Source organism: Pundamilia nyererei, unplaced genomic scaffold, assembly GCF_000239375.1.
Source record: "Pundamilia nyererei isolate P.nyererei 1_Seehausen unplaced genomic scaffold, PunNye1.0 scaffold00026, whole genome shotgun sequence".
Lineage (NCBI taxonomy): Eukaryota > Metazoa > Chordata > Actinopteri > Cichliformes > Cichlidae > Pundamilia > Pundamilia nyererei.
Window position 1 is genome coordinate 1,045,308 of NW_005187427.1, and position 24,383 is coordinate 1,069,690.

The 24,383-nt window shown below is 41.8% G+C and overlaps 1 protein-coding gene across 7 annotated transcripts in view; it reads right to left on the reverse strand.

Annotated features, from left to right (window-relative positions):
* The window catches only part of rapgef6 (Rap guanine nucleotide exchange factor (GEF) 6), a 141,110-nt gene that overhangs the window by 23,171 nt on the left and 93,556 nt on the right, over positions 1 to 24,383 (reverse strand). For all 7 annotated transcript variants that reach the window (XM_005727727.1, XM_005727728.1, XM_005727729.1 and 4 more), the window contains 11 exons: positions 22,892 to 23,023; positions 18,508 to 18,688; positions 16,709 to 16,845; positions 13,834 to 13,992; positions 12,732 to 12,884; positions 11,247 to 11,411; positions 9,818 to 9,925; positions 8,967 to 9,170; positions 7,046 to 7,154; positions 6,670 to 6,913; positions 1,436 to 1,593 (listed from right to left, as the gene is read on the reverse strand). In XM_005727727.1, coding sequence (XP_005727784.1) covers positions 1,436 to 1,593; positions 6,670 to 6,913; positions 7,046 to 7,154; positions 8,967 to 9,170; positions 9,818 to 9,925; positions 11,247 to 11,411; positions 12,732 to 12,884; positions 13,834 to 13,992; positions 16,709 to 16,845; positions 18,508 to 18,688; positions 22,892 to 23,023 — 1,750 coding nt within the window. The remainder of the gene's footprint in view (positions 1 to 1,435; positions 1,594 to 6,669; positions 6,914 to 7,045; positions 7,155 to 8,966; positions 9,171 to 9,817; positions 9,926 to 11,246; positions 11,412 to 12,731; positions 12,885 to 13,833; positions 13,993 to 16,708; positions 16,846 to 18,507; positions 18,689 to 22,891; positions 23,024 to 24,383) is intronic.

Below are 24,383 nucleotides of genomic sequence, written 5' to 3' on the forward strand. Positions count from 1 at the left end.
GTTGGGGGTATTACAAGCTCTGCAGAGCATCTGGAAAAGGAGGTTTTTATTTCTGCAAGCTGTTCTTCATTCTACGATTAGAGCTAATGGGAGGCCGCAGGACCGAAGGAAATTTGATCTAATGGCGGATGATTAATGTGGCACAGTTGTGTGTTTGTACTCTAGTATAACACAACCACATGTGATGTATAGGTCTGCAAACTACAGCGCGTGTGCACGTGCGTCTGTCCGAGTGTGTGCGGCTCACTGACAAATGGCTAGTGGAATAAATCAAGACCGTATTCTGTCTCGGCCTCTTTCCGCTTTCCCCTTCGATCTTTCACTGAATGTACACATAAATAACACACAAATCCACGGGGAATGCTGCGTGTTAGTTTAAATAATTATGGGCTCAGGAACTCGTCTGAGTCAAGCCGAGGTCAGGTCTTGTCAAACAGCCACATTTCTGCATGTACATCTCTGTGCAACTCAGGATGTGTGCGTTTGCTTTAAAACTCCTTTGTCAGCACAAGAAAGTGTTTTGAGGAGTTTGCCTGTTTCTCAAGGTGAACAAATAAGAGGAAAGGCTTAAAATGAACCCACCCCCAAAGTGCACTCGACAACACTACAGTCGGCAGATGGATGCTTAATGCGTTCAAGGGTGACAGACTGTTTGCTCAGTACTCAGCAAGTCCTTCAACTCCACAAGCGGCTTATACTGTTCAAAAAGGCCAGGGTCACAGGTCAAGCCTCCTCATACGAGCAGCCGTGAACTCCGGCCGAGACAACTGAAATTCTAAGTGGCGTCTCAGGCTGCAAATATATGACGATATTTTTCTTTTATGAGTTAAAGTTTTGTAGCAAGACGTTAACTTTTCTGTTTCACTTTAAGTGAACGGCCAGACATGTTTTTCCTCGAGATATACGCACATCATCAAATAAATTTAGTAGGACGGCACGCCCTCCCACAGCTTTAAATCAGAGACAATACAGAAAGGTCGTTATGAAAGATGGCTCTTTTTTGTTTCTCTCCACATTATCGCCATCGCTACTTTCATCTAAGCTTTTATTGAGAAAGATGAGAAAAGCAGAACTTTTACAACACAACAGAACTTTGATGTAAACTGTAAATCAAAACAAAAAGTGAGTGAAACTGACTTGTCAGTAATAATCCAACGCTGGAAAGTAAAAGAAAAAGTTAGCCCCAGTGCCAAATTACGCACTCATTTGAGTATGTGGTGTCTTCATTACTGTATCATAGTGAGTTGCATAAAGCATTTAGAGGAACCGCTCACAGCTGGAGACTATTACAGCTAAATGTGAATGGTGGGAAAACGGTTTCATAAACACCCAGAAAATCCCAGGAAAAACATTTTGCTAAGGATTTTTTTTTTCTTCAGATGAACAAGCAAACTTGTCTGTTAACTGTGATGGCCATTTACCGTGTTTTTCTTACCTGCAGGGATGGAGAAGTCCAGGACGCTGCTTGCTGGCTGCAGCAGGTCTGGGCTACTTGATGATAGGTTGCCAGGAATGGGCATGATGGCTACGCTGTGACGGCACTGCTTTGTACCCACAATGCTGTCATCTTGAGACTGAACTAAGCCGCCATCACTGGAGACAAAATTCAGGAGCGGTGCAGAGTGGGAGAAAAAGGTAGTGAAGGGAGGAGGAAATCAAGCAAAGGGGAGGAAAAGAGAGAAACATAAAATTAGACTTATTCCATTAAAGACAAAACTATAATTAAAATATGATGTTTTATGATGCTCAGCAGGCATAAAAAAATGTTATGAGTTGTAAGCATAGGTACTAGTGCATTCCCCATCATCTTCAGGATATATTAAAAAATAAAAAATAAATCACAACTCATAACACGGTGGAATAAAACAGAGATTTAATCAAAATGTTTACTCTTGCAAAATGAAAACACAAAACATCAATATCATTATACGTGTCTTTTAATATGCAGCAGTCACAACGCTGACATTCGTCCACGAGGAGATTTTATGAATGGCGAGAACTGATAAGGAGCATTCACGGAGAGCGAGAGACGCACAGCAAATGGTAAAACACGCACAGAGAGAACAATGACAGATAGCTGGCACAGATAGCAACATTTCAGAGGAGTCGTGGGGATTTTTTAGTCAATTATATAATTACCGTTACTTTGCATGTGTGTAGGTCGCTCTGCTTTTGCAGACAAGTGTTAGGATTTGGCTTCTTTAATCCTTCCTGTGTGTGTTGGGTTGCACAGATTGCAACCCTGCACTGAGTCTGAGAGACTCTACACTTTGCTCCTCAGCTACACTCTGGGATATGCGAGCTTTAACCTTTATATTAACAACCTCATTCTGGCCTCTCTTGATTGGGAAGCATGTGATGGAGATGGTAACTCTTCAGACACTAAAACAGAGGTCGGGTGTTCGGATTTAGCCTCCAAAAAACCTACCTGGAATGAAAAATGCGTCATCTGAAGCTTTGAAGAAAACCTTTGTAGCTGTGGAAGCTTCGATTGAAAGCAGCAAATTTTAAAATGCCGCATGCTAAAAATAAGAAACAAAGCAGGGATTGAACATCCTGCAGATGACAAATGGATCTTTCTGACTTTGAGAAACTGTAGTGTCTGACAGCGAGAGTTCACCCCAGTCTGCCTGCATACTAATCGCAGCTTCCCTCTAGGTGTGAGTGTCTGTACAGCATGTAGGGAACACGGTGCAGTAATGCAGGGCTTCCACTAACACAGCTGCACGCTGCTGTAGCAAAGCCTCTGTAATCTTTGGATCACCCAGCTGACAGGCACTGCACCGACACGACGGAACAAAAGAGTCGAGACGGGGAGATGGAAAGACGGCACAGGTGGACGAAGAACAAGCAGGAAAAGGACAAAAAGATTTAGGAGGCGGACAACAGTGACATTGAGACAGGCAGTGATAGGATTGGGTTTAAAAGACTAGACTAAGACTTTGGTGGCTCTTTAGTTTAGTTATGACAAGCATGGGTTGCTGTTGATCACAATTACAAGCACCAATGTACAGAAATTGAAATTATTTTTGGCCGGAGATGATGATTACAAAGTTTTCAAGAAGTTAATTAGTTTATAGCACAAATACTCATCTGCTGTATTTAGATGGCAGCTGTTCTGACTGTTAAATGGACCAAAACAGTTTGTAGCCATTACCGTTTCTGTTTGTAATAACCCTAAATAAAATACATTTGGCTGTACAACATAGTGTAACTGAGTTCAATATGTTAAAGCCCTGAACATAAATGTAGCTGCAGAGTTTGTTTGATTAGGAAAATGAAGCGAAGGCTGGCATTCATGCACTTAAGGAATTAAACCTACAAATGTAGTCCTCTAGTCATGTTGCTGAAGGTCAGCAGTGCCGGTGAAAATGCGGCTGCCTGCTGTGCGCAGGTCTACAGATGGATACTGAATAAAATGGCTGGAGGATGGGGAGTTACGCAAGAGGTCTTACCCAAACAGGCCCCTGAAGCAGCGGAGGCAAACGGGAGAGAGACAACATTGAAAAGTGTGAAAAAGTGAAAAACAAACAAACAAACAAACAAAACAAAACAGATTTCTGCTGAAGTCATTCAGCAATGTCAGTGTAGCAGTGAGACAATGCCTGTGTATGACAAGGCTGCTTTCTTCGCACAAACACACGGCCCAAACAAACATGTAGGCTGACGGGACGCACAACAGCTGAAGTTTAGACACTGACAGGTTTGCTGAAATAAATAAGCAGAAAAATGTCAACAGCAACTTTCATAACGCCAGCACAGATTTATCCACAACATGAGACGTTAGCAAGCAGCAGCAGGACACACATGAGGATCGCTCATATCACTCATCAACCCAGTTTGATATCAGGCTAAATAATAGGATCAACCTTCTATCTGATATTATGCAGTTTAACAGCAACATGAACTACACATAGTTTGACATGAAAGAAGGGTGAAGAAAACTAATTTGGAGACTCAGATGAGCACAACATGTATGAGCACAATATGTATTACTGTAAAGTACTTTGGTGTAGCGCTGGTTTTAAATGTGCTATACAAATAAAGTTGTATTGTATTGTAACATCGCTGCTACCAGCATGTCGTGAACTGCTCAGCAGTGGTAGAGCTGTTTTGCCGGCCTCCTCACATCCTCAGTCTTTAAATGATGTAAATACTAAACAAATGACACACTAGCACCACTTTTCACATAATCTGAAAGTGCATTCCCAAAAATCAACGGTCAGTCAACCAAACCGCACACCTAAATATCCATCCAATCCGAAAAATCAGGAAGTATGAGTTTAGATTAGATTAGATGAAGCTCCAGTTTACTAGTTGTTAAAAGTCTGGCAACAAAAGCTAACTATCTAACTAGTCCAAAGGATTCTTCCTATCGTTTAATCTGCTGTAAAGGCAAATCAGTATCTGTGAGAATAATAATGTCCTGGACAATTTACAGTAAAGCCATAACTGCAATAAAAAGTGGAGGTCATGGCAGACACAATCGTTAAAAAACACACTCGTTATTGTGGTCATATCACAAGTTAGCAAATGTAACTGTAACAAAAAGAAAGGGGGATGACTTGAAAGACAAACTGAGTAGAGGCTAGAGGCTAAAACCTCAGTGTATTGCTTTTCAATCTAAGCAATGTAAATCATCTGGGGTGAATAATATGGGATGTGTATTAAGGCAAATGCACAAGGCTGGACATCTTCATTTGGCAGAGAGACAACGTGTTTACTGCCTGCGTCCCCTTGTCATATAAAAATCTACTCTGCAGTGGAGTACAATGACGTCCAAGATCAGAAGAAGCAGTCGCCGTGACGATCACTTCGTAAATAACCCAGTTTGGCTGGAGCACCGTTGAGTCTTAAAACACAAGGTTTTCTGACTTAACTGTGAATTGTAAGAGTGTGTGCATAATTTTAACTGCACTTTATAAAGTGCACTGTCCTCGGAACAGCCCGTACCTTTCTTATATAGGCATACATACGCGCGCAAACAGACACACAAAATGTAGACAACTTCACATGATGGCCTCCCCTCAAATTTTCATCCCACAACAGGCACTGATGAATCATGATTGACCCAAATCACCAGTCTCATCTCCATTCTCATCTCCACTCCCTTTAATCATCCATCTATTCCTTTGAACCAAAGGCTCTTTGAATGGTGCCAACTTGCAGAGAAAAAAAGAAAAAGAAAAAGAGGAAGCAATGAAAGTCCTTTTTTGCTTTGATAGCACAAAGTCGGTTCAATAGCCGTGTGATAGTGTGTTGCGTCATGAGACGGAGCGCGTTTACTTTTCGTGCGAACTCTGTGGCTTTGTGGACATCACTGCGAAGATGGAAACTGATAGAGCGGCGACAGCGAGACAGAAAAGTTGAGTGAGCCGGCTCTGTAATTAACAGAGAACAGGGTTCCTGTCTACACAGTCACAGTACGGATTTAAATGAGGCCTGGAGAGGCATGAAATGATCAAATGAAATCAAGCCTGTTACGGGAGGAGTACTGAATGTGAGCCTCGATTGCCGCAGATGCTTGCCAGTACAATGGCTGGTTATGGATTGGCAATGCTTATGAGATGATAATGTTTTTTTGCGTTCTTGTGATTTGCCTAGAAAAGATCTGCATCACGCCGGCTGAAAATACGTGAAAGATTAGGCTGATTAGACTGAGGCTGAACCGCCAGGCTTCTCAAGCTTGTGAAACTTCCAGAAATGGAAATTCCTCGTAAATACCCAACAGTACCTGGAAGTTTTCTGTGCTGGTCCTGTGAAAGGCTGTGCACTTCCACAGCAGTGCTCACTGATGAAAATCTGACATTTCATGCAGCTAAGGTATCTTTTCAGGAAGAGGTCCCTGTAGTTTGTGTTGAATTGGTTGGACTCTGAAACACCACTTATCTATAAATGTGTGCAAGCATTTTAGTCATCATCAATTTCCTACTGTCACGAGCTGAAAGAAGAGGGTAAAATGTGCTACGCTGATGCTTTCTGATGGGCACCGAGGAACTTTAGTCAGTAAGTCACAATTGCACACCTGCTGAAGAAAATTATGTACAAATAAAACCACCAATGGAAAGGAAGTGGACTGATGCAATCACACCCTGTCTGAAGCTGTCAAGGAAAACCACTAATGTGCTAACACCCTCCCATAAACCATTCGATTCATGGCATGCTATTTTTGTTACTACAAAATTACTACACTTTTTTGCCAACATGGTAAATGGTAAAATGGCCTGTATTTATATAGCGCTTTACTAGTCCCTAAGGACCCCAAAGCGCTTTACATATCCAGTCATCCACCCATTCACGCACACATTCACACACTGGTGATGGCAAGCTACATTGTAGCCACAGCCACCCTGGGGCGCACTGACAGAGGCGAGGCTGCCGGACACTGGCGCCACCGGGCCCTCTGACCACCACCAGTAGGCAACGGGTGAAGTGTCTTGCCCAAGGACACAACGACCGAGACTGTCCAAGCCGGGGCTCGAACCGGCAACCTTCCGATTACAAGGCGAACTCCCAACTCTTGAGCCACGATCGCCCCATCAAAAAATCCTCCCCCCATTTTCGCTATCCCAGCCTTACAGTATTTTCTTCTATACTTAATTTTACTTTAAGCTTATACAGGCAGCAGTTCTTCTCCGTTTTTCTTTTTTTACACATGTGTACGCCTACCTGAAAGGTTTAGGTGGCAGTATACTGAAGCGCGTCTTCTCCAGCATCTTCCTGATCTTGTTTCGTCCTCCAGACACAGTGTTGGCCTTCATCTTTCGGGTGGCCTTGTGGTCAGTGGGGAACTCCATGTCTCCGGGAAGGTCTGCGATGGAGAAACGATTGCCTTTTTTCTCCTGGATCTTGGGAATGTGAAGGCCGCCGTTCTTCTTCTCATGCGCGATCCTGCTAAGGAGCTCTTTGAAGACTGAATGGGAGGAGGAACAGAGAGAAATGTAGCTTTGTTTTATTTTATTTTTCGTGGCTTCGTGGGTTTTCTACCATCTTTTACAGCTCGTGACAGGATGTCAAAAACTGGCGTGCAACCAAATGTACTCACCAAAGATGTTGGTTTTAACTGTGAGGGAGAGGTGTGTGTTATTTCGTAGGATGTCTGCAGCTTTGGAGAGGGAGATGTTCTCAAAGTTCTGACCATTGATCTCCATGATCTGAAGCAAGATAGATTCAAAAATGAAAAACATGGCAGCAAAGAATCAAAACTGCCTGAAGCACAGCAGGGGTGACCACTAGTCTCAAATTACTGTGACAAAAACACAATGTAGATCTTGGACTCAAATCTGAAACACAGCTGGTATTATTTTTATTTCTCTTAACTCGGCGTATCTCTTAATAAGGTGGCTCTGGTCCTCTATTACTCCTCCTTTCATGCCACCTTTAGAGGAGAAGAATCTGCTTCAAGTGAATACTGTACAGTTTGTTTTTAAAAAGCAGTAAGTCAATCAAAAAAATGTGAAAGCAGTTCACCTGCATCAAGTATAAGAGTCCTTACAGTGAGGTTGTGAAAAATAAATACCACAAACTATTTCAGTCTCATTCACAGCGTCCCTGACAGCAACAGTAAAGGGTCCCAGATTAAAATAGCTCAGGGCTAACTGTTTTCTCACTGTGACACGTTCAGCATAAGGATATCTGATCTGTAACTGTGTCAACAACAAGCACAAAGGCTAGCGACACAAATACAGACAAAATGAGTCATTATGAAGTTCTTCAGATGTGCAGCTACAGGCAGCCAGACCTTCACTTTAACCACCGTTATAACAGAACTGTCTTCTTCAAATACCTTCATTAGTTATACCGCGAACCTAAATTCCAGCTGGTAATGATATCTGTGTGAATGACAGTTGATGGCTTTAATACTCAGACCATCTTAATCTAATCTAGTAATTATTGCCATTTAAGCTTCAGCTCCCAGCTGAGTTGATGAATAAATCTACATTTGGCCCTCAAAGCCACTCAACTTCCGTTTTAATGAGTGACTCTTTGTCCAGGTTTGAGGTAACGAGAGCTGCAGGGCAGATATATGTAAGGACTTGGCTTTATTGTTTCAAGTTCCTTTTTCCGTTCCCTAAATACTGACCAGACTCCAAGCTCCTGCTTGTTATGCTGAGAAATAAATCTTTACTCCAGTTTGACTGACTATGAGGATAGCACTACTGTTTTTACTTCCCTCTTTCATTCCCTGAATGCTGATCAGCCTTTAAGAAGAAATGCATGATTCTGTCAACACTGAGATGATTTTTCAAAGTCATGATTTGCATTTTTTTGCCCTTCCTAACATCCACTCTAAATCAATAATGTCCACTACGTGCACCTTTGTCTCTGTCTCTGTCCCCTCCCCCCCCGGAAACCTTAGTAGACATCAAATGGCATCTTAACAATTTAGAGAAGTCACTAAACATGATCAGACTTTCTAATTAACAGGCTGCAGTGTGCTGACGAAAGGCTCATTACGCACCAGCAATGGGAAGAATCTGTGTGACAGACCACTGTACAGTAACCACACTGTCGCATTAGATCCTCTAAATAAGACTGCTGACCTTGTAACCGCTGGACAAACCAAATCATGAGACTATGCTGAAGTGATATACTGTGGTAAAAGATCAGTACTCCTGCTGGGAAGAGCTAAAACCTGAAAGATTTTAATAAATATATATTTATTATGATTTTTAAGTTGATCGGGGTGGATCACATCACACAGAACATTTAATTATGTGACTGCATGCTATACAGTCCACAATCATCTGGGAACTAGTTGACTGAAGCGCCGTGATGGTCCTCGTTATAACTGTTTAATTGGGGACTAATTAACATCTAGGGATGCATTTAAATGGAATAAAGTACTTGCCAGGATTGCAAAGTAAAAGTAATTAGACCTATATATATATATATACACTGTGCATTTCATGCAGCGGTGTATGTATATTAGGACTTCACCACACTATTCCTTACTGTCCTCTTACCTGATCCCCCCTTTTGAGTCCTGCTTCTGCAGCTTTGCTTCCTTCTTCCACCGACTCGACAAAGATGCCAAATCCTCTCTCGCTGCCGCCCTGCACGCTGAAGTGGAGCGGTGATTCCCTAGATGCCTTCTGCAGAGTGATCTGTCTCCACTTAGCCTTGGCTGCACATGCTATGTTCAGCAGTCTCAGATGGCCCTTCATTTTCTGACGATGAGGTAAAAATGAGAAAATTATGAACTGAAACAGAACTGCATTTACATGTGCGCTCGCATCCTTAGGTTTGCAAGTTGTTTTGGACAACAATAATAATTTTAAAAATGCATTAACTGTTTGACCTTATCTAGCATTCTGCTCCAGGGAATCTAGACCATAAAGAGTTATCATAATACACCAATAAAACTAGAGGTGTGAGGCTTAGCTATGACCATGATGATTTTAATATTTGAAATATATTTTACATTTTCAGCAATAAAAGCTGAGGAAAAAGTGCAGAAATAATTTAATGAGTTCACAGAGACAGACTTGTTACTTTCAAGAACTTGTTGTTCTGAATTAGCATTTAAATAATTTTTGATGTCTTTGTTATTGCATGCGATGAAGGATTTCTGCTAGAGGGCAGGGAGGTGTTGAGTGTTTATTTAAAGGCTAATCCGAGAACTTTGATAGGGCAAATCAACGAGCACATCAAAACAAGACATTGTGCCAAAATGTGGCCAATTACACAAGCTGAGGTAAATAAAAGCTAACATCACTATTACTATTGGAGAAAACGCTGATGGCTGTTTAACACAATTTCTGAGCTTAAAAGCACTGAATTGGAGAATAAGTCAACAGTCTTTATTTGATCTTACTGTGGCTTCTAGATGTTTCTCGAAGTCCTCCAGGAAGCGCGTCATAGCCGGGTCACCCTCGAAGTCGTTGAAGTGGTTGTTGACCCACAGCAGCACTATTCTTGTTACCTGTGAAACAGCGAGACAAAGCACACAAAGGTAGGTCTTGTGAATGTGTTTTTACATTTCACATTCTCCAAAGTCCTTCAGCTGAGCTTCGCAGGAAATGTGATTGATAATTATGCTGCTTGCTAAAGTCAGAGATCATCTTGAATTGAACTCTACCAGGAGTTAGACTTTCAAGGACACTTTGGGAGGCGAAATGCTTGGAAATGTGAGTCTATTAATTACAACCTACAGCTTCAGATTAAAAATATGACTGTTACCATAACAAAATGCAAACTCGGTTAATTCTTCAGTCCAATTATAGAGGTATCTATCTTTAGCTTCTGAGGAAAGAAAGAAAAACCATAGTAATTAGTAACGCATAAGAAACAGAGGCTGTATAATAACGAGCATATGGCTGCAGAGAAAAGCTGTTAACTACTAGTTGACGGCTTAATTTCTGCCACAATAATTAAAAGGGAAAAAAGGCAGAAGGAAATAATAACATCTGTAAATTTACACGGGTGGGAACATTGTTCCAACCTTTGCAAAAGGTCAGAGTAGAACACAATGCATCAATAAAGAGGATCGATGTACACACTCTGCTTTTCACTCTCCTTTGTGCCAGTGTTTGTGTGTGTGCGTGTCTCCAAGGCAACTTATGCTCATGCTCTCTTTTCTCGTCTTCCATATTCTGTCTCTCTCTCGCTCTGTGTTCGTTCTCTACAAGATTAGTTCCTCTTTAAGGGGGCTGAAGATTATAAGCCTGAATGACAACCGCATAAAGACTATCGACTGTACAAGGCTAATCTTAGGTTAACGTAGCTGTGGACGACGGGAGTGTCAGGCACGCACGAATCGCTACAGTGCTCAAAGACGGCTGAGCTTGCTGAACTCGTATTGATCGGCGTGGCCGAGGCACAACACGTGGATTTCCATCAACATGCATGGATGCAAAACATCAAGAGGGACCGCCATTTAGAGAACCACCGTATAATGAATGATTAATGTAGACCGTTTTAACTGTATAAGCATTTTCACCTTTGCAGCGTCTACACATGCTAATGCTTTGCCATTTCCAGACTTTGTGGCTTTTTACATTTTTCACACCTACTGATACTGTGTGAAAGCATTCACACATCTCTCCATACACCATGCAAAAGTATGAGAAAGCTCCTTATCCACATCTTAACCATCCCAATTACAACTGCCCAACGCAACCCCAACAGGCACAGGTTACCATCCTTTCAAGTGATGGCACTCAAATAGAAATCTGAAGGTGCGCGAGAAAGTGACCACCGGCCACAAGATAGTCATACATGCATGCGCACACACACACACTCACCGTGTCACGAAGGCTGTCCATCTGGAACCACTCCAGCAGCTTCTTGCCAACCTCCATGGGACTTGAAAGGAAAGTCCTGTAGGTCAGGAGGAAGTCTTCGATGTAGGTGGGGTCGACCACCGACGGTTCCTCCACCAGGTGCATGATCAGACGCTCGGGTGTTCCCTGGGGTGAAAAATACACACACACACACACACACACACACACACACACACACACACACACACACACACACACAAATATATATACATAAGGATGAGCTGAGAAAAACATAGATACACATGTAAGACAGTTAAAGTCCAAGGTCACGAAGGATCTGAGAGGCAAGAACACCAAGCTGTGTCAATATCAATCAGAATAGTGACAAGGACATAAGCTATAAAGGTGCAGGTATTGAACAGAGCTGTCAGTGTCCCATCAATAAAAAAGACACACACACACAGAACAAGTATTTTACAAGTGCAAATGCTTTTTTTTTTTGCAGAATTACTGATAATTTAGATTTGTATAAGAATAAAATACCTCAAATATCCAAGGCTACATTCCTTTTTCTGTGTCTAGGGGAATTTTTTTTTCCTAAGCAGCAGACTTAAAGTATCGGTGACGTATAAACGTCACTGTTCTTGTTTCTGTGAGTTTGTTATTGTTAATGCCACCATAGCAGAGGTTTCTCGGGGGGGATGTTTCATTTGACAGGGAACAGAAACTAGAAAAGAATCCACTTTTGTCAGACACAAAAAGAACAAAGCCAAAAACAGAAGCAGAAATGCTAACACGCGTGAATCGACTCTTATCCGCTGGACGTGTTTCAGAGCCAGCAGCTTTTCCTTGGAGCAGCAGCCAAGAGAATCGTTCATGCCCATTATCGGATCAATACCTTGGGCTGCCTCTGGAGATTCAGGGAAAGGATCAAAAGGGTTTAGGAAGGCATTACAATGTAGCGTTAAAAAAAAAAAAAAGCTCTGGCAAACACTAATAGTGCTAACTCTGTCTCTTAACAATCACTGAACAACATCGAGCAGCTACACTCGTATTTTTGTAAGATGATGCATGTGAGGGGGATGGTCGATTTGTAATGATGATGTACTTAAATCAATCACGGGGCATTTGAGTATTTCTTTTAGCAGATGATAACGTGTGAAACCGTGACTTTCTGGTTTCAGAAGCAAGTCATGTTACAAGCTCAGGGTGAGATTAAACGTGCTTATTAGCTTCTGGCATGATTAGAAGCTTAACCTTGACCTTGGGTGTTAATCCTTCAGCGTGTCTCTGCCTGTCTCATCTTTATTAGAGTATGTTATTGCAAAAGGTTAATTGTATTTTGGCACCGAGTCAGTTAAAGAAAAACAAAGAGTGCCACTCTGTCTTGATCCTACGTTTGAACCTCAAACATCTTTTGCGGTTGAGGTTGGGTTCACACAAAAAGCAAAGCAGGCTCTTGTTCTGGGACCCCTCTGCTGCTCTTTAACGTTTTAAATTACTAACCTTGATGACAATGTGTCCTTTCCTGGTCCCGCTGCGGTCCAGCTCCCGGTGTTCCTTCACCATCACAATCTCCCCCTCTTCTTCCACCTTGTGCGTATTCCTCTCCACATGGTTGAGGATGCGCCAGTAGTCCTCCTGGGCGATGCAGACAAACTGGTCGAGGATAACATGAGGACAGCGGATGAACTTGTAGTAGAGCAAAATACTGCTCTGCACCACATTCGGGTATTCAAACAACAGCACAGATGTAGAATTACGGATGGTAGAGAGAGGCATGGGAGGGACGAACGGATGAAGGTAGGAACGTCTAACACTAACAAAACTAAACCCGATACTCTGCCTAAATTTAAAGTACCTATGGTGGTCCAAAATCATCTCAGCTAGCTATTTTGCAGAAGCATCCTTTGCTATAAATTAGACACCAACTAAACTAACCTCCCATTATACCATGGTGACAAGACGGCACGAGTCTTTACTACTCTAAAGCATCGTCTCTTGCTATGCCTTCCCTTGAGTAAATCATCAGTTTCTGCATTTGCCTAACCAAGCCCTACCTCTGCAACTTCCTTTGCATATAAAGACAGGAAATGATGTGTGCAGCAGAGGAACTGGCCAGTGTGGACAGAGGCAATGTTACCGCGAGTACACGCTAGGTTTCTTCTACCTTTCAGGTTCCTGCTCTATATTAAGACCAAGTTTCTCTGTGAAACCCACAAGGCTCTTAGAAAGGCTGCTAGTGTATGCGATGTGAAAGATATGACGCAAGCTACGCCTGTGTCTTCACAACTAAAATGCTGTATTAAATTTGAACTCTTTTTATTTACTCATTCCACCTTTTTATAAGAAGATTATGAAAGAAGGGAAAGCGTACTTTTGACACGTAGATTTCGCTGTGATTGCAAACCACTACTGGGCGCTTGAAAGAAGAAATGAAAGCAGGACTTCACTTTGTGATTCTCGCACTGTGACACACATTTTCCAGAAAATGCTTAAACACAGCAAGATTTTAAAGAAAACACAAACCCCTCACAGAGTTCTCTTAGTGCATAAAAGCAATGATAAAAAGTGTAATTATAACAGTGTAAAAATCGATTATTTTTACCTGGCAATCATCCCCTTTGGTGCGAACCTCTCCATTCATGTACTGCTTATCCAGTGAGGGTGAGATGCCGAAGCTGTTGCCCATACAAAGAGTCTCCGTTCTCCCATCGTGATGGCTAATTTCGACTGCTCCGTTCAGAATGACATACCAGTGGTCCAGCTACAGACGGAGGAGTAGAAATAATAGAAATAATTTTTAAAATGACCACAAAATAAACAATGTCAAACTTTTGTTTTGCTTGAAGAGATTGTAAATCTAACAGCATTGCTGATTTCTATGTGTGTGGTTTTTTTTACTTTTCTTTTATCAAAACAGGGTAAAATGGGTACATCTGTTAAAACCAGTGTTAAATACATACTGGCTCGACCGCAGACGAGCAAAAAGGAATCATTACCGTCACTTGGCATGGATTTATCTTGAATCATTAGATTTACAGACCTTTACAGCTTCACTAGAACGTCTATTAAAATGGCAATACATTACTAAATGTGGTAAATTGTGAGCATAATGTGCTTTGTGTGAGGTATGAGTAGGCTGGTGAAGAGGTATTGTGTCTCTAGTGGTGGCTTTTGAAAAAGAAATGCTAGCAGGCATAATATAACAAGCCATTCATCCTGAGTGTGAGCGGACAGAGGGCGGGTGAATGAGCCCTGGGCTCCCTCTGCAGCAATAACTGATATTTCCTCCTCATTGCCTTTTCATTCTCTTGCTGTTTCTCACCTAGCAAATCTCCGATTCTACCCTCTGTGCTTCACAGTTTGGCTCCCACATCAATTTCTAATGCTAATAAATAATCAAAATGCTAATAAGGTGGGCTACGATGATCCGCAACACATGCGCTGTGAACAAAAGTTCTCTTTTAAATAAACTTTACACAAATATAATATTTCCTGTAGGATAGACCATCTGAATTTATTGCTATGAGTAATGAAGCCTGCACGGGTAGGGAAAATGTTCTTATTTCCTATTATCAATCTGGAGTGGCGTTCTAACACCACCAGGAAATGAGTAATTAAGTCTGAAATGCGGGTTAATACATATTACTGTGGTATGAGTTAAAATGTCATTGCTTCCATTGACTGCACAGACACATCCCAGGCCCCGCTTATACCTTCAACACCTCTCTTTTACCTTTGCATCCCTGTGATGCGCTCATGGTGCAGATGTGAAGTTGCCCTTGCCGGACTAAAGTATCTAGCAAGCCCGACTGAAGAGGAGCGTGCATAAACAGAGGGACATCTTTTTAAACAGCTCATCAAAAATCGCCAAACACGCAAGTTGGTTCCGCGCAGTTTGTCACACAATGTGTCTGCTAGCTAAAAGGTACAGTTCTCCCAGCAAGAGAAAATGGTAAACGGCCTGTATTTGTATAGCGCTTTACTAGTCATCCACCCATTCACACACACATTCACACACTGGTGATGGCAAGCTACATTGTAGCCACAGCCACCCAAAACATACAATGTAACCAAGTAGTAGGGTAGGTTGTACGAATGGAGCTCATTTTGTTTGTTAGCATTTAACTCATTCTATGAAGAAGTATAGAAATGTACTATAAGACGTTTACTTCTGTTATTCAAAGGGTGCATGTAGCAGCACAGCTAATTACAGCCTGTACACAAAGAAAAATCTACTGAAGCTCCCATAACAAACGAATATGCGACTTATTTTCTAAGTCACTCTTTTCCTCGAGCTGCACTGAGGTTTCTCTCGCATGCAAAATCCCACTTTAACCCCTGATCATAAGGACAAATTCTTCTTCTTCAAAAGCGTCTTTCCATGTGACGCTCCCTCGACTCCCCCATTGTCCATTTTCGCTTCCTTTCCAGCATATGGAGCACTTTCTCTCTCTTTTCTACATCTGTAATACCACTTTAGACTCTTTATTTTCCTTTCCCTCTTCACACTCACTTAGCAAAGTCATGCTCACTTCCGAGAAGTGCCAAGTGCTTCTTTTTGACCTTCAACACAGAGTCCACAGAGAGGCAGTGGAGTGGAGGAAAAATGCCCATCAACTGCCTCGACACAGACGGTACGGAGTTGGTTACACAGACGCACATCACCTATTTGTGTCTTCTTTCCACTAAAGTGCGCGTTTATGGTTTTGCCCTGCTGATGTGCGTTCCCGTCCTCCTCCGAGCTCGGCGGCTGGCAGTTCATTGCCATTTATCACCCTGTCAGTTCTAATGCTGCTGCATGTAACCAAACAGCCATGACAGGGCCCCCGTTTCTCAGGCATGTAACTTAATTAATTAGCTGTGTAGCAGCTCGAGTGATTGACGGGGCTTATATGCTGCGGTGACTTTGCACATACCAGTTTTGCCTCGTGAATTACGATGGCGAGGATGTGTGTGCACCTGTGCACAGGGAAGCGCACGTTGCTCCGTATATGTTCTTCTTTCGTATGTGTGAAGGCCTTTATATGCTCCCACATCTACATCACTGCTTTCCATAATGGGTACGTTGGCGTGTTTGCAACTGTTTAATACTTGTGCGCACTTATTTATGTCTTTTCAAAGGTTACATCACTGTTCTGCTTGATAACAAAAGGCAAAGTTAAGATTTTTTTTTCTACTGTGATTACATTAATTGCCCAATTAAGATTCAGCAACTCAGCAAACAGACCTTGTGTCAGACTGAGTAAAGATAAACACTCATTTAACTATTAAGGGAATTTAGTGTGTTATCAAAGCAGATATAATAAAAACATACTTTGCATGCTGTAATTACACTGGAAGCAATTAATCTAAGTCAGTAAAGTGGCAAAATAAGATGGTGAAAAATGAATACCACTAGTTGTTGTTGAAGAATTGAATTCTGAAGGTTAAATAGAACTTGTTCAGCTTCTGTGTGTCCCTTTTCACCCTGTTCATACCTCCTGTTTGTCGTGGAGTATGACTGTGCCGGCCTGCTCCACCACTTCGAACATCATGACGCTACACAAGTCCCTCCGCACGGACATGGTCATGTTGGCAAAGGCAGGCAGCTGGTGCATGAACTCCAGCAGTTGCTCTGTGTTGCACAAAAAGTAAGCAGCAGAGAGAAGAAGTCAAATGAAAAAGAAGGAGGAACAAGCATGAAAAGACCGTGCGCTGACTAAAGCGATGTGTCTCAGGTGTTCAGGGCAAAATGCACATTGATTTTTTTCTTCTTCCCCCACCACAGACAAACTGCAACATTTCCAAAACGATCTATAGATTTTTAAATGGTCTGCAAGAAAATGTTAACTTCACCAGAGCAACTGCCAATGTCAATACAAACACAAAACATTTTAGGATGCTTGTCGTCTCAGCCCTTGGTGCTCTGAAATGCTGTAAAAACTCGTGATTAAAATAGAAAAAAAAATAGAAGAGGACTTGCAGAATTCCAAGGACAATGCTGCATTGCACACCAAATTTTTAATCTCTAAATCTTATTAAATTGGGCTTGAGCGTTGGCACACTGCTGCTGACAAACAAACAGCAAACATGCCTCCACATCAGCTCTTAAGTCTTAAATCTAACCCCTCCAAGCACAAGTGGATCAGCGCGCACTACTAGTTTTTATGACTCCTCAGAAACATTTACAAGTTCTACCTTTCCTCTTCATCTTCCCTCTGCCTCCTCTGCACTGCAGCTGAGAGCACAGTGACCCAGCTCCAACCTGCAAACTATGCTGCTTGGCTCAGTAGCTCCTTTTTACTCCTCTTGGTGTTAACACCTCGTTCAAATCTTCCCTTTTCTTATTAAAGGAAAGTAGCTTAAAGTGCAACGCGTATAGAGTTTTCCATGGGAGGAAAACAATCATAAAATGTAGACTTATCACGTTTAAAAAAAAAACACTAGGAGCTAAGCACCAAAACTCTAAAGGGTACCAGAGGGTTCATTTTGATGACTGCCAATTGTCCTTAAATCTGGTTTACAGCCTCTCTATCTTGTGATATATTAAAAAAAATAAAATATTACATCAGTTATCCCTTTATAGTAATTTATTACATTTTTAGGGGCCAACAAAGGTGAAAAATGTAATAGAAGTTCCAAAAAAAGAGAGAGAAAAACAAAGATCCTGATTTTCGAAACTATAAGTGCCCTCTCCTGCTTTATTTTTCTTTTAACCATCTCAGCAGCCCCAAGGACGTATTCATCAACCGCCTGGGAAAAATGTCTTTTTAAAGCCCAGAAAGCCCAGCGAAAATATTTTTATCTGTTTATTCAGGAAGATTCTTTCAGAGAGTTTCTGAAAAGCATCAACAAAGTAACTAATGACGTGAAATAGAATAATAAGAGTTGGTTGAATTTGGGTTCAGCCTGTTATCCCTTCAGTTGTTCTCTGTGTCAGGTATTTCCTCTCAATGAGCTGTGCTTGTAATGCTGAAGGCCATGAGAAGGCCAGCCTTCCAGCAGGCACGCAGCAGGCCAGGCCTTTGCTTCTCTCAGCTCTCTGATGCAAGACCCTCCTTTAGGACCCCACTTGGTTCTGTTAATGAGGTTGCCTCTGAGTGCCTGCTTGAAAATACAGACTGGTGTTTGGGGACAGCTGCAAGGGGTCTTTATGAGAGAGGGAAATTTGTATATCACTCATCTCTCATTCTGTACTAAATGAGTCTAAAAATAGCCACTGAGACAGCCCGAATCTGTCAGTTTATTTTAAGTCACTTTTATCCCAATTCAATCAAATCAAAGTTGTCAAACTGACCGATGTCGTCGTCATTGCGGTCGACAGGATCTTTTTCTAGACACTCTCGGACCAGATCTCGGCCTAGGAGAGTGTCCGAAGCTCTCTCCAGGTCCTCATCTTCCTCCTCCTCCTCCTCACTGTCCACTGCAGCCTCTGGAAGTCCAGAAAGGTCGACATCCCCCAAATCACTCTCTGTGGCCTGGGAGCAAAACACAAAGAACGAAAAACTGAATATTGGTCGGTTAGTAACATTAAAAAAAGGAAGGAAGAAGTCTTTGAAGTCCATCATGTCTCAATTAAATGACAAATGAATTGAACATTTTACATATTAAATGTGAAGGCTCCTTTCTTATGGCTTATGAAAAAGATTAAATTATGAAATTCAATCGCTTTTGATGGGGCTAAAATTGCCTCAGTGTCAAATGGCTCGACTCTCACATCATTCTCGAGCTTCCAATTCCCAAAATAACGTGACCTAGAAATTCAAATTGGGGGTATTGATATTTACAATGACAAGAGTCCTCTCAGGCCTTGTAAAGAGGAGTATGCCATTACAAGACAGTTTAAAAAGCACAACACGGTGACCAATTATTTGCAATTATTGAAAAAATGAAGAGCATGAAAGAGGTGCGACTGTGATGACATAAAGACTAAGAAAAAGCCTTATTGTTCATAATTTCTAGCATTGACGGCTTTTCAGTAACAACTTACTCGCACGAAACATAAAAAAGGATAACCTTGGAAAAAGCAGCCGTAGCAGCGACCGTGAGCTGCACCCAGACACCAAGTGCCAGACTACAAAAAACCAGGCCAACAGCCAAATATTTAAATCCATTCACTCATAATTCATATTTCACAGCATTTCTCCTCTGCGAGGCAGACAGATGGTTGGAAGAGTATGGATCTAAAAGGGCATGAGGCCATTCATGTCAGTTGGGAATTGAGCCGTCAACTAAAGGTGAATCGAGGAGCTCTCTGGTGGTAGTGGCGGCGCTACCGGCCGTCTGTTTTTGCCACCAGCTTTTTTAGGTGGGCCTAAAAAAGCTGGAGAGCTAAGCCTGATTTAACCCCTGCTTCTGTCTGCTTTCCAAAATAATGTGAATACATGTGCTCATTTAGCCACATAATTCACTTAGACCTCCAGCATTTATCCTGTTTACTGAAAAAGAGATATTTTGTTAAATAACCACTCGTTACAACTAAGGTATGCAGAAGAGCACCTCTGAACACATGGTGATCCTAGAAGCAGATGGACTACAGACGAATGTGATTTCTGCAGCGACGTTAACATGTCAGAGTCAGAATTTGGTGTAAACGTCATGAACGCATGAATCTATCCTGCTTTGTGTCAACGGTTCAGGCTGCTAGTGAGGGTGTAAAGGTGTGTGTGTGTGGGGAGAGTATATTCTTGGCACACTTTGGTCCTCGTAGTATCTGATCTTTATATCCATATTCCAACTGATGCTTCTAACAGAATAGCGCTTGAACGTGACAGTGAGAACACTGTACTCAAATAGCTTCCATAGTCACCAGACAGAGAGCCCCTTGGGGATGTGGTGGAATGGGAATTGCATCATGGATGTGCAAGTGACAAATCTGCAGCAACTCTGTGATGCAACCAATTCAACATGGACAAAATCTCTGAGAAACATTTGCACCTTGTTGAATTTGAGGCAGTTCTGAAGGCCAAAGTGGTCATACAATACTAAATGTAAGGTGTGCCTAATAAAGTGGCCAGCAAAATACATATTAATTAGCCTTAGCTTGAACAAAAAAAAAAAAAATCCCAACAATATTACCCTAAATTTATCAGTAACTATTGTGCGTTTATCTCTTCATTTGCTCAGCTACATTATTCGTTTTTTTCTTCAACTTCATTCTTTCTACATTTTGGATTTACAGTTGAAAAGACAGGCAGAGATATATTAGCTGTTGATATCTGGTGGGGAAAAGTGAATTTCCTAGTCTATAGATTGTAAGATGGCCTTGCCAGCTAGCAATACAATCAAGCTCTTAGGCTCTATGGATAGTTGGGACATGGCCAAAGTGTTTTTTATGTTTTTCCAACCCAAGGGTAATGAGCTAATAGTCCATTCAAAGTTCAGGCCTGCTGTTGTTTTTATAAATTAGGTTGAAGAAGCCATTTAGAGGACTTTTAAAACACACCTGCTCCTCAGACCTTTCCTGTTCCCGGATAGTAGATGAATTTAATCTGGTTGAATATAAGATGGAAAAAAAACAAGCCAGGAAACGTATGCGAACATAGATGTGCAGCTGAACTTTTTAAAACGTGCTTTCCTCCTCTTGTAATAATTAAATGAAACGGCAGTATATGGAGCATCTTTAACACATTGAACTGTCGAAAGGCTGATTTTTTTAAATTAACTGTACAAGATCTAACATAGGAAACTTTATTTCCCTTCTAATTATTAGTCCATGCAGTTAATATGTCTCAGAGACTAAGACAAAATGCAAAAAGCCTTTTAACAGAAACATTGTAGGTAGTGTGGGAGAAAAGGGGTAAAAAGAGACAAAAAAAATCATTCTCTTCCTCCTCACCGACATATCAGTCAGTGCTTCTGAGAGCCCAGTTCATTCAGAATGCATCGTCTGCCCTTTCAGGCCAATACCCCTGGTCTCAGATCAAGTCTGAGGCAGGGAGACATTTCTTAGAAATGTGGCATCAGATCTACACGAACCACTGCATTTTACCACGTCCCATCCCCAGAAAGGAGGCAAAAAGGTTCAGGATATACCACGGCCAGGAGACGAACAAGCATAAGAGAGGATTACGAGGAGTTAAAGAAAGTGATGAAAAGATGAGGAGAAAGAGGGAGGTGAGCTGCTGAGTGTTAAGCCGAGATAAAAGTGGGAGCGGAAGGAGGAAAAAAACAAAAAGAACGTGTAAGAGAAAACCCACAACAGATAGCGTTTGCTGCACTGACAGCTGAGGATCACAGCTGAGTGAAGGGTCAGCACTTTAAGACAGCTGTAAACAAACACAGAGCCGGGTCAGCGACAAGTGATGGGATCAGATGCGTGTGATAAATATCTAATCTGAGGATGAACAGAGTGAGTCTCTGTGTTAAACGTTTGACCCGGGCCGACCTGACTTACATCAATCTGCAGTCACAGCCTGAGAAAGAAAGGGGGTAGGATTTCATTTTATTTATTTTTTTTAATTCAGCAAGTCTCCCCCCTCCGGGTAATTTGTGGCGATTTCCTCAGTTTGTCTGCTTTGATCACTCTCCCGTGTTACCCAACCTTATCTTTCACCAACGTTATCTTGTTGGCGAACGTTTTGTTATGCGCTGTTGTAACATTTACAGTATGTACTAGAACCTAGAAAAAAAACATAAGCTGCATTAACATTCCCGGGTGAAACAAACAAATTAGTTTTGTGGCCAGCAGAGCCCACAGATCGCACCAGCACATCAACTAGCTCATTAGTGTGTGGCAAACAGGCCACGCTGGTTCCCATTAAAGCCAGCAGAACTAACAAGCCACTGTCAAAAAGGACGTCTATACACATATTCACAGACGTGTGCAGAATATAGCATGTAGGTTGTAAAGTGGGGGGAAGATAGCTGAAAGACAGTGCCGAAATGTTAAATTTAGTGCAACTTTCTGTGTAAAGAGGGGGGATTAGGAGAGCTAAGGGATTAAAATGATTACATGGAAAGCTTATGTTTGCTTTTATGGGTTACTGATTTGCAATCACTCACACAGTCTACACTTAAAAGCTTGCTCAACTGCCAAAAATGTTGCAGGAATGTTAGACAGATACAAAGACAAAGGCTCTTCTTTGGCTATTTTACTTTTACACGTAGGAATTTCCCTTATGTAGATTGAGCTGTTCTACCTGCTGTAGCTCAGCTAAAGATGGAGCTGTAAGTGTTAGGTTCATTTTCTACATGTGACCTTTAATCTGCTGCAGGAAGTACAGAGGGGGACGAGTCACCAGGACGCACAATAATTAGAGAGACAAAAAGGATTAGAAGGAAGGTGGGCGGAGGGTTGATTGATAAACTGAGAACACATGAAGATGGAGAGAATTCACCTTTCAGCAAAACACACGACCAGAAACAGTAGACAGGGTTTTGTCACAGGACTGGAAAGAGATCATTCAATTAAAAGCTTGTTTGCAGTAAAAGCAAGAGGATACTTCAAGTAATTTGTGAGACAAGAGTAGTTTTAACTGACTGGCTGGATCCTATTTTACATAATACTGACTTTTTATAATGAATTTGAACAATTAAAGGAAAGAGAAGAGGAATTTGGCAAAATGAAAGGGAAAAATAATCAGCTTTGTGGAAATTTGTATCCATAAATCCATATTTATGTGTGGGTTTATTTGCAAATAAATACAATAAACTTTTACCATAAACAGCGAGGTACCCACCTGGTAAATATCTGAAAGGCTGCTGCTACCCGAGTCACTGGCGATACTGCATCCCGACTGGCTGGGCGGCATGTGCATCACCTGCTGGTGGGCATGGTCTGTTAGGTGCATCTTATTGAGATCGGCAGGAAGCTGCTCAGACAGAGAGGAAGTGGGAGATACAGAAGAAGACAAACAGAGAGGGTGAAGAGGATATGAGTTCAGCTGAGGCAAACATGCACAAGGTTCAAAAGAGGCAAACACACACACGCACAGACACAGTTAACAGTGACAAACACACACGCGCGTGCGCACGCACACAGCTGTTTCATCAGGCTGAAAGCCACAGCTGGTTTCACATGCTCCGGGCTAATTAACCTGAAGACGATGGAGCTCAGGATATTTCACATTGCAGTGAATTATGAGCCGGGGTGCAGACAGATACGATATCTGGTACACTGTGAAGGTTTGGAGGTTGCTTTGATATTTTTGGAGTGACCTCAACAAAAACAATTAAACAGTAAATCCTGGTTTCCTCGTTACACAGACAGCTTACACATGTACAGAGTACACACAAGGACACAGATGAATACTCAAACTTCAACAGATGGAAATGTATTTACCCCCCTCCCTCCCTCCCTCCAAAAAAGGCAGAAATAAGCACAAAAGCACATGCATGAAACTCCAAGTTAATCAATTAAATCAGAAAAATACACCAAGCAAAAAAAAGACAGTAAATAAATAAATGTGTCTACTTCCAGAGAAGAAGACAATTTCCACAAAGACGTGTGAGCTTTGATACAAACAAAATCAATATTGTTTTTATTTTGTTATCACGTTTGCTGAAAATTGCCCACATACACTCAAAATCTGAGCTGCTGAGAGCTCGCTCTCCAATAACACTAAATCCAGATACAGAATGAGGTAAAGCTGTCAGTCAAACAGTCAAGAGGCTTCCAAAGGCAAGAGCATCAAAGTGCTGTAGTGTTAACTGAGCGCAAAGGCGCAGAACCAGCAACCTCACCGGTGTAACCTATAAACATTTGCGTAGCCTTCAGTTTGCACTGAACCAAGACGCTTCACATACCACAGAGCCACTTCAAGCACAGAGGGGGACGAGTCACGAGTTTCCATATTGTGAATTCCAAGTCTCTTTAGAGAAATTTGTATTAACTGGACGCCAAATAATTCCCAAATGCACATCACAGTAAACATCACTAGGAAACCTGCTTCAAAAACAATAAAATGCCCCTCAATGTAGAGATTTTCAGGGAAAATAAAATAGAAAAAAGTTCTTAGTGAAGTTGAGAATGGCGGCACTCTTCGATCAAAGACCGTGCAGCTCTGCGAGACTGGAAACAAACACCAGTGTCTGAAATGTCAGGTGCTGATTTTACTACAAGTCTATTAAATCAAGGCTGGAGAGGCTCAGAATTAGAAAACAAATGTTGCATCTACTAAACAGCTGTGGAAAAGAAAAGAACTGGCCTAAACTCAGATGAGGATGACAGAG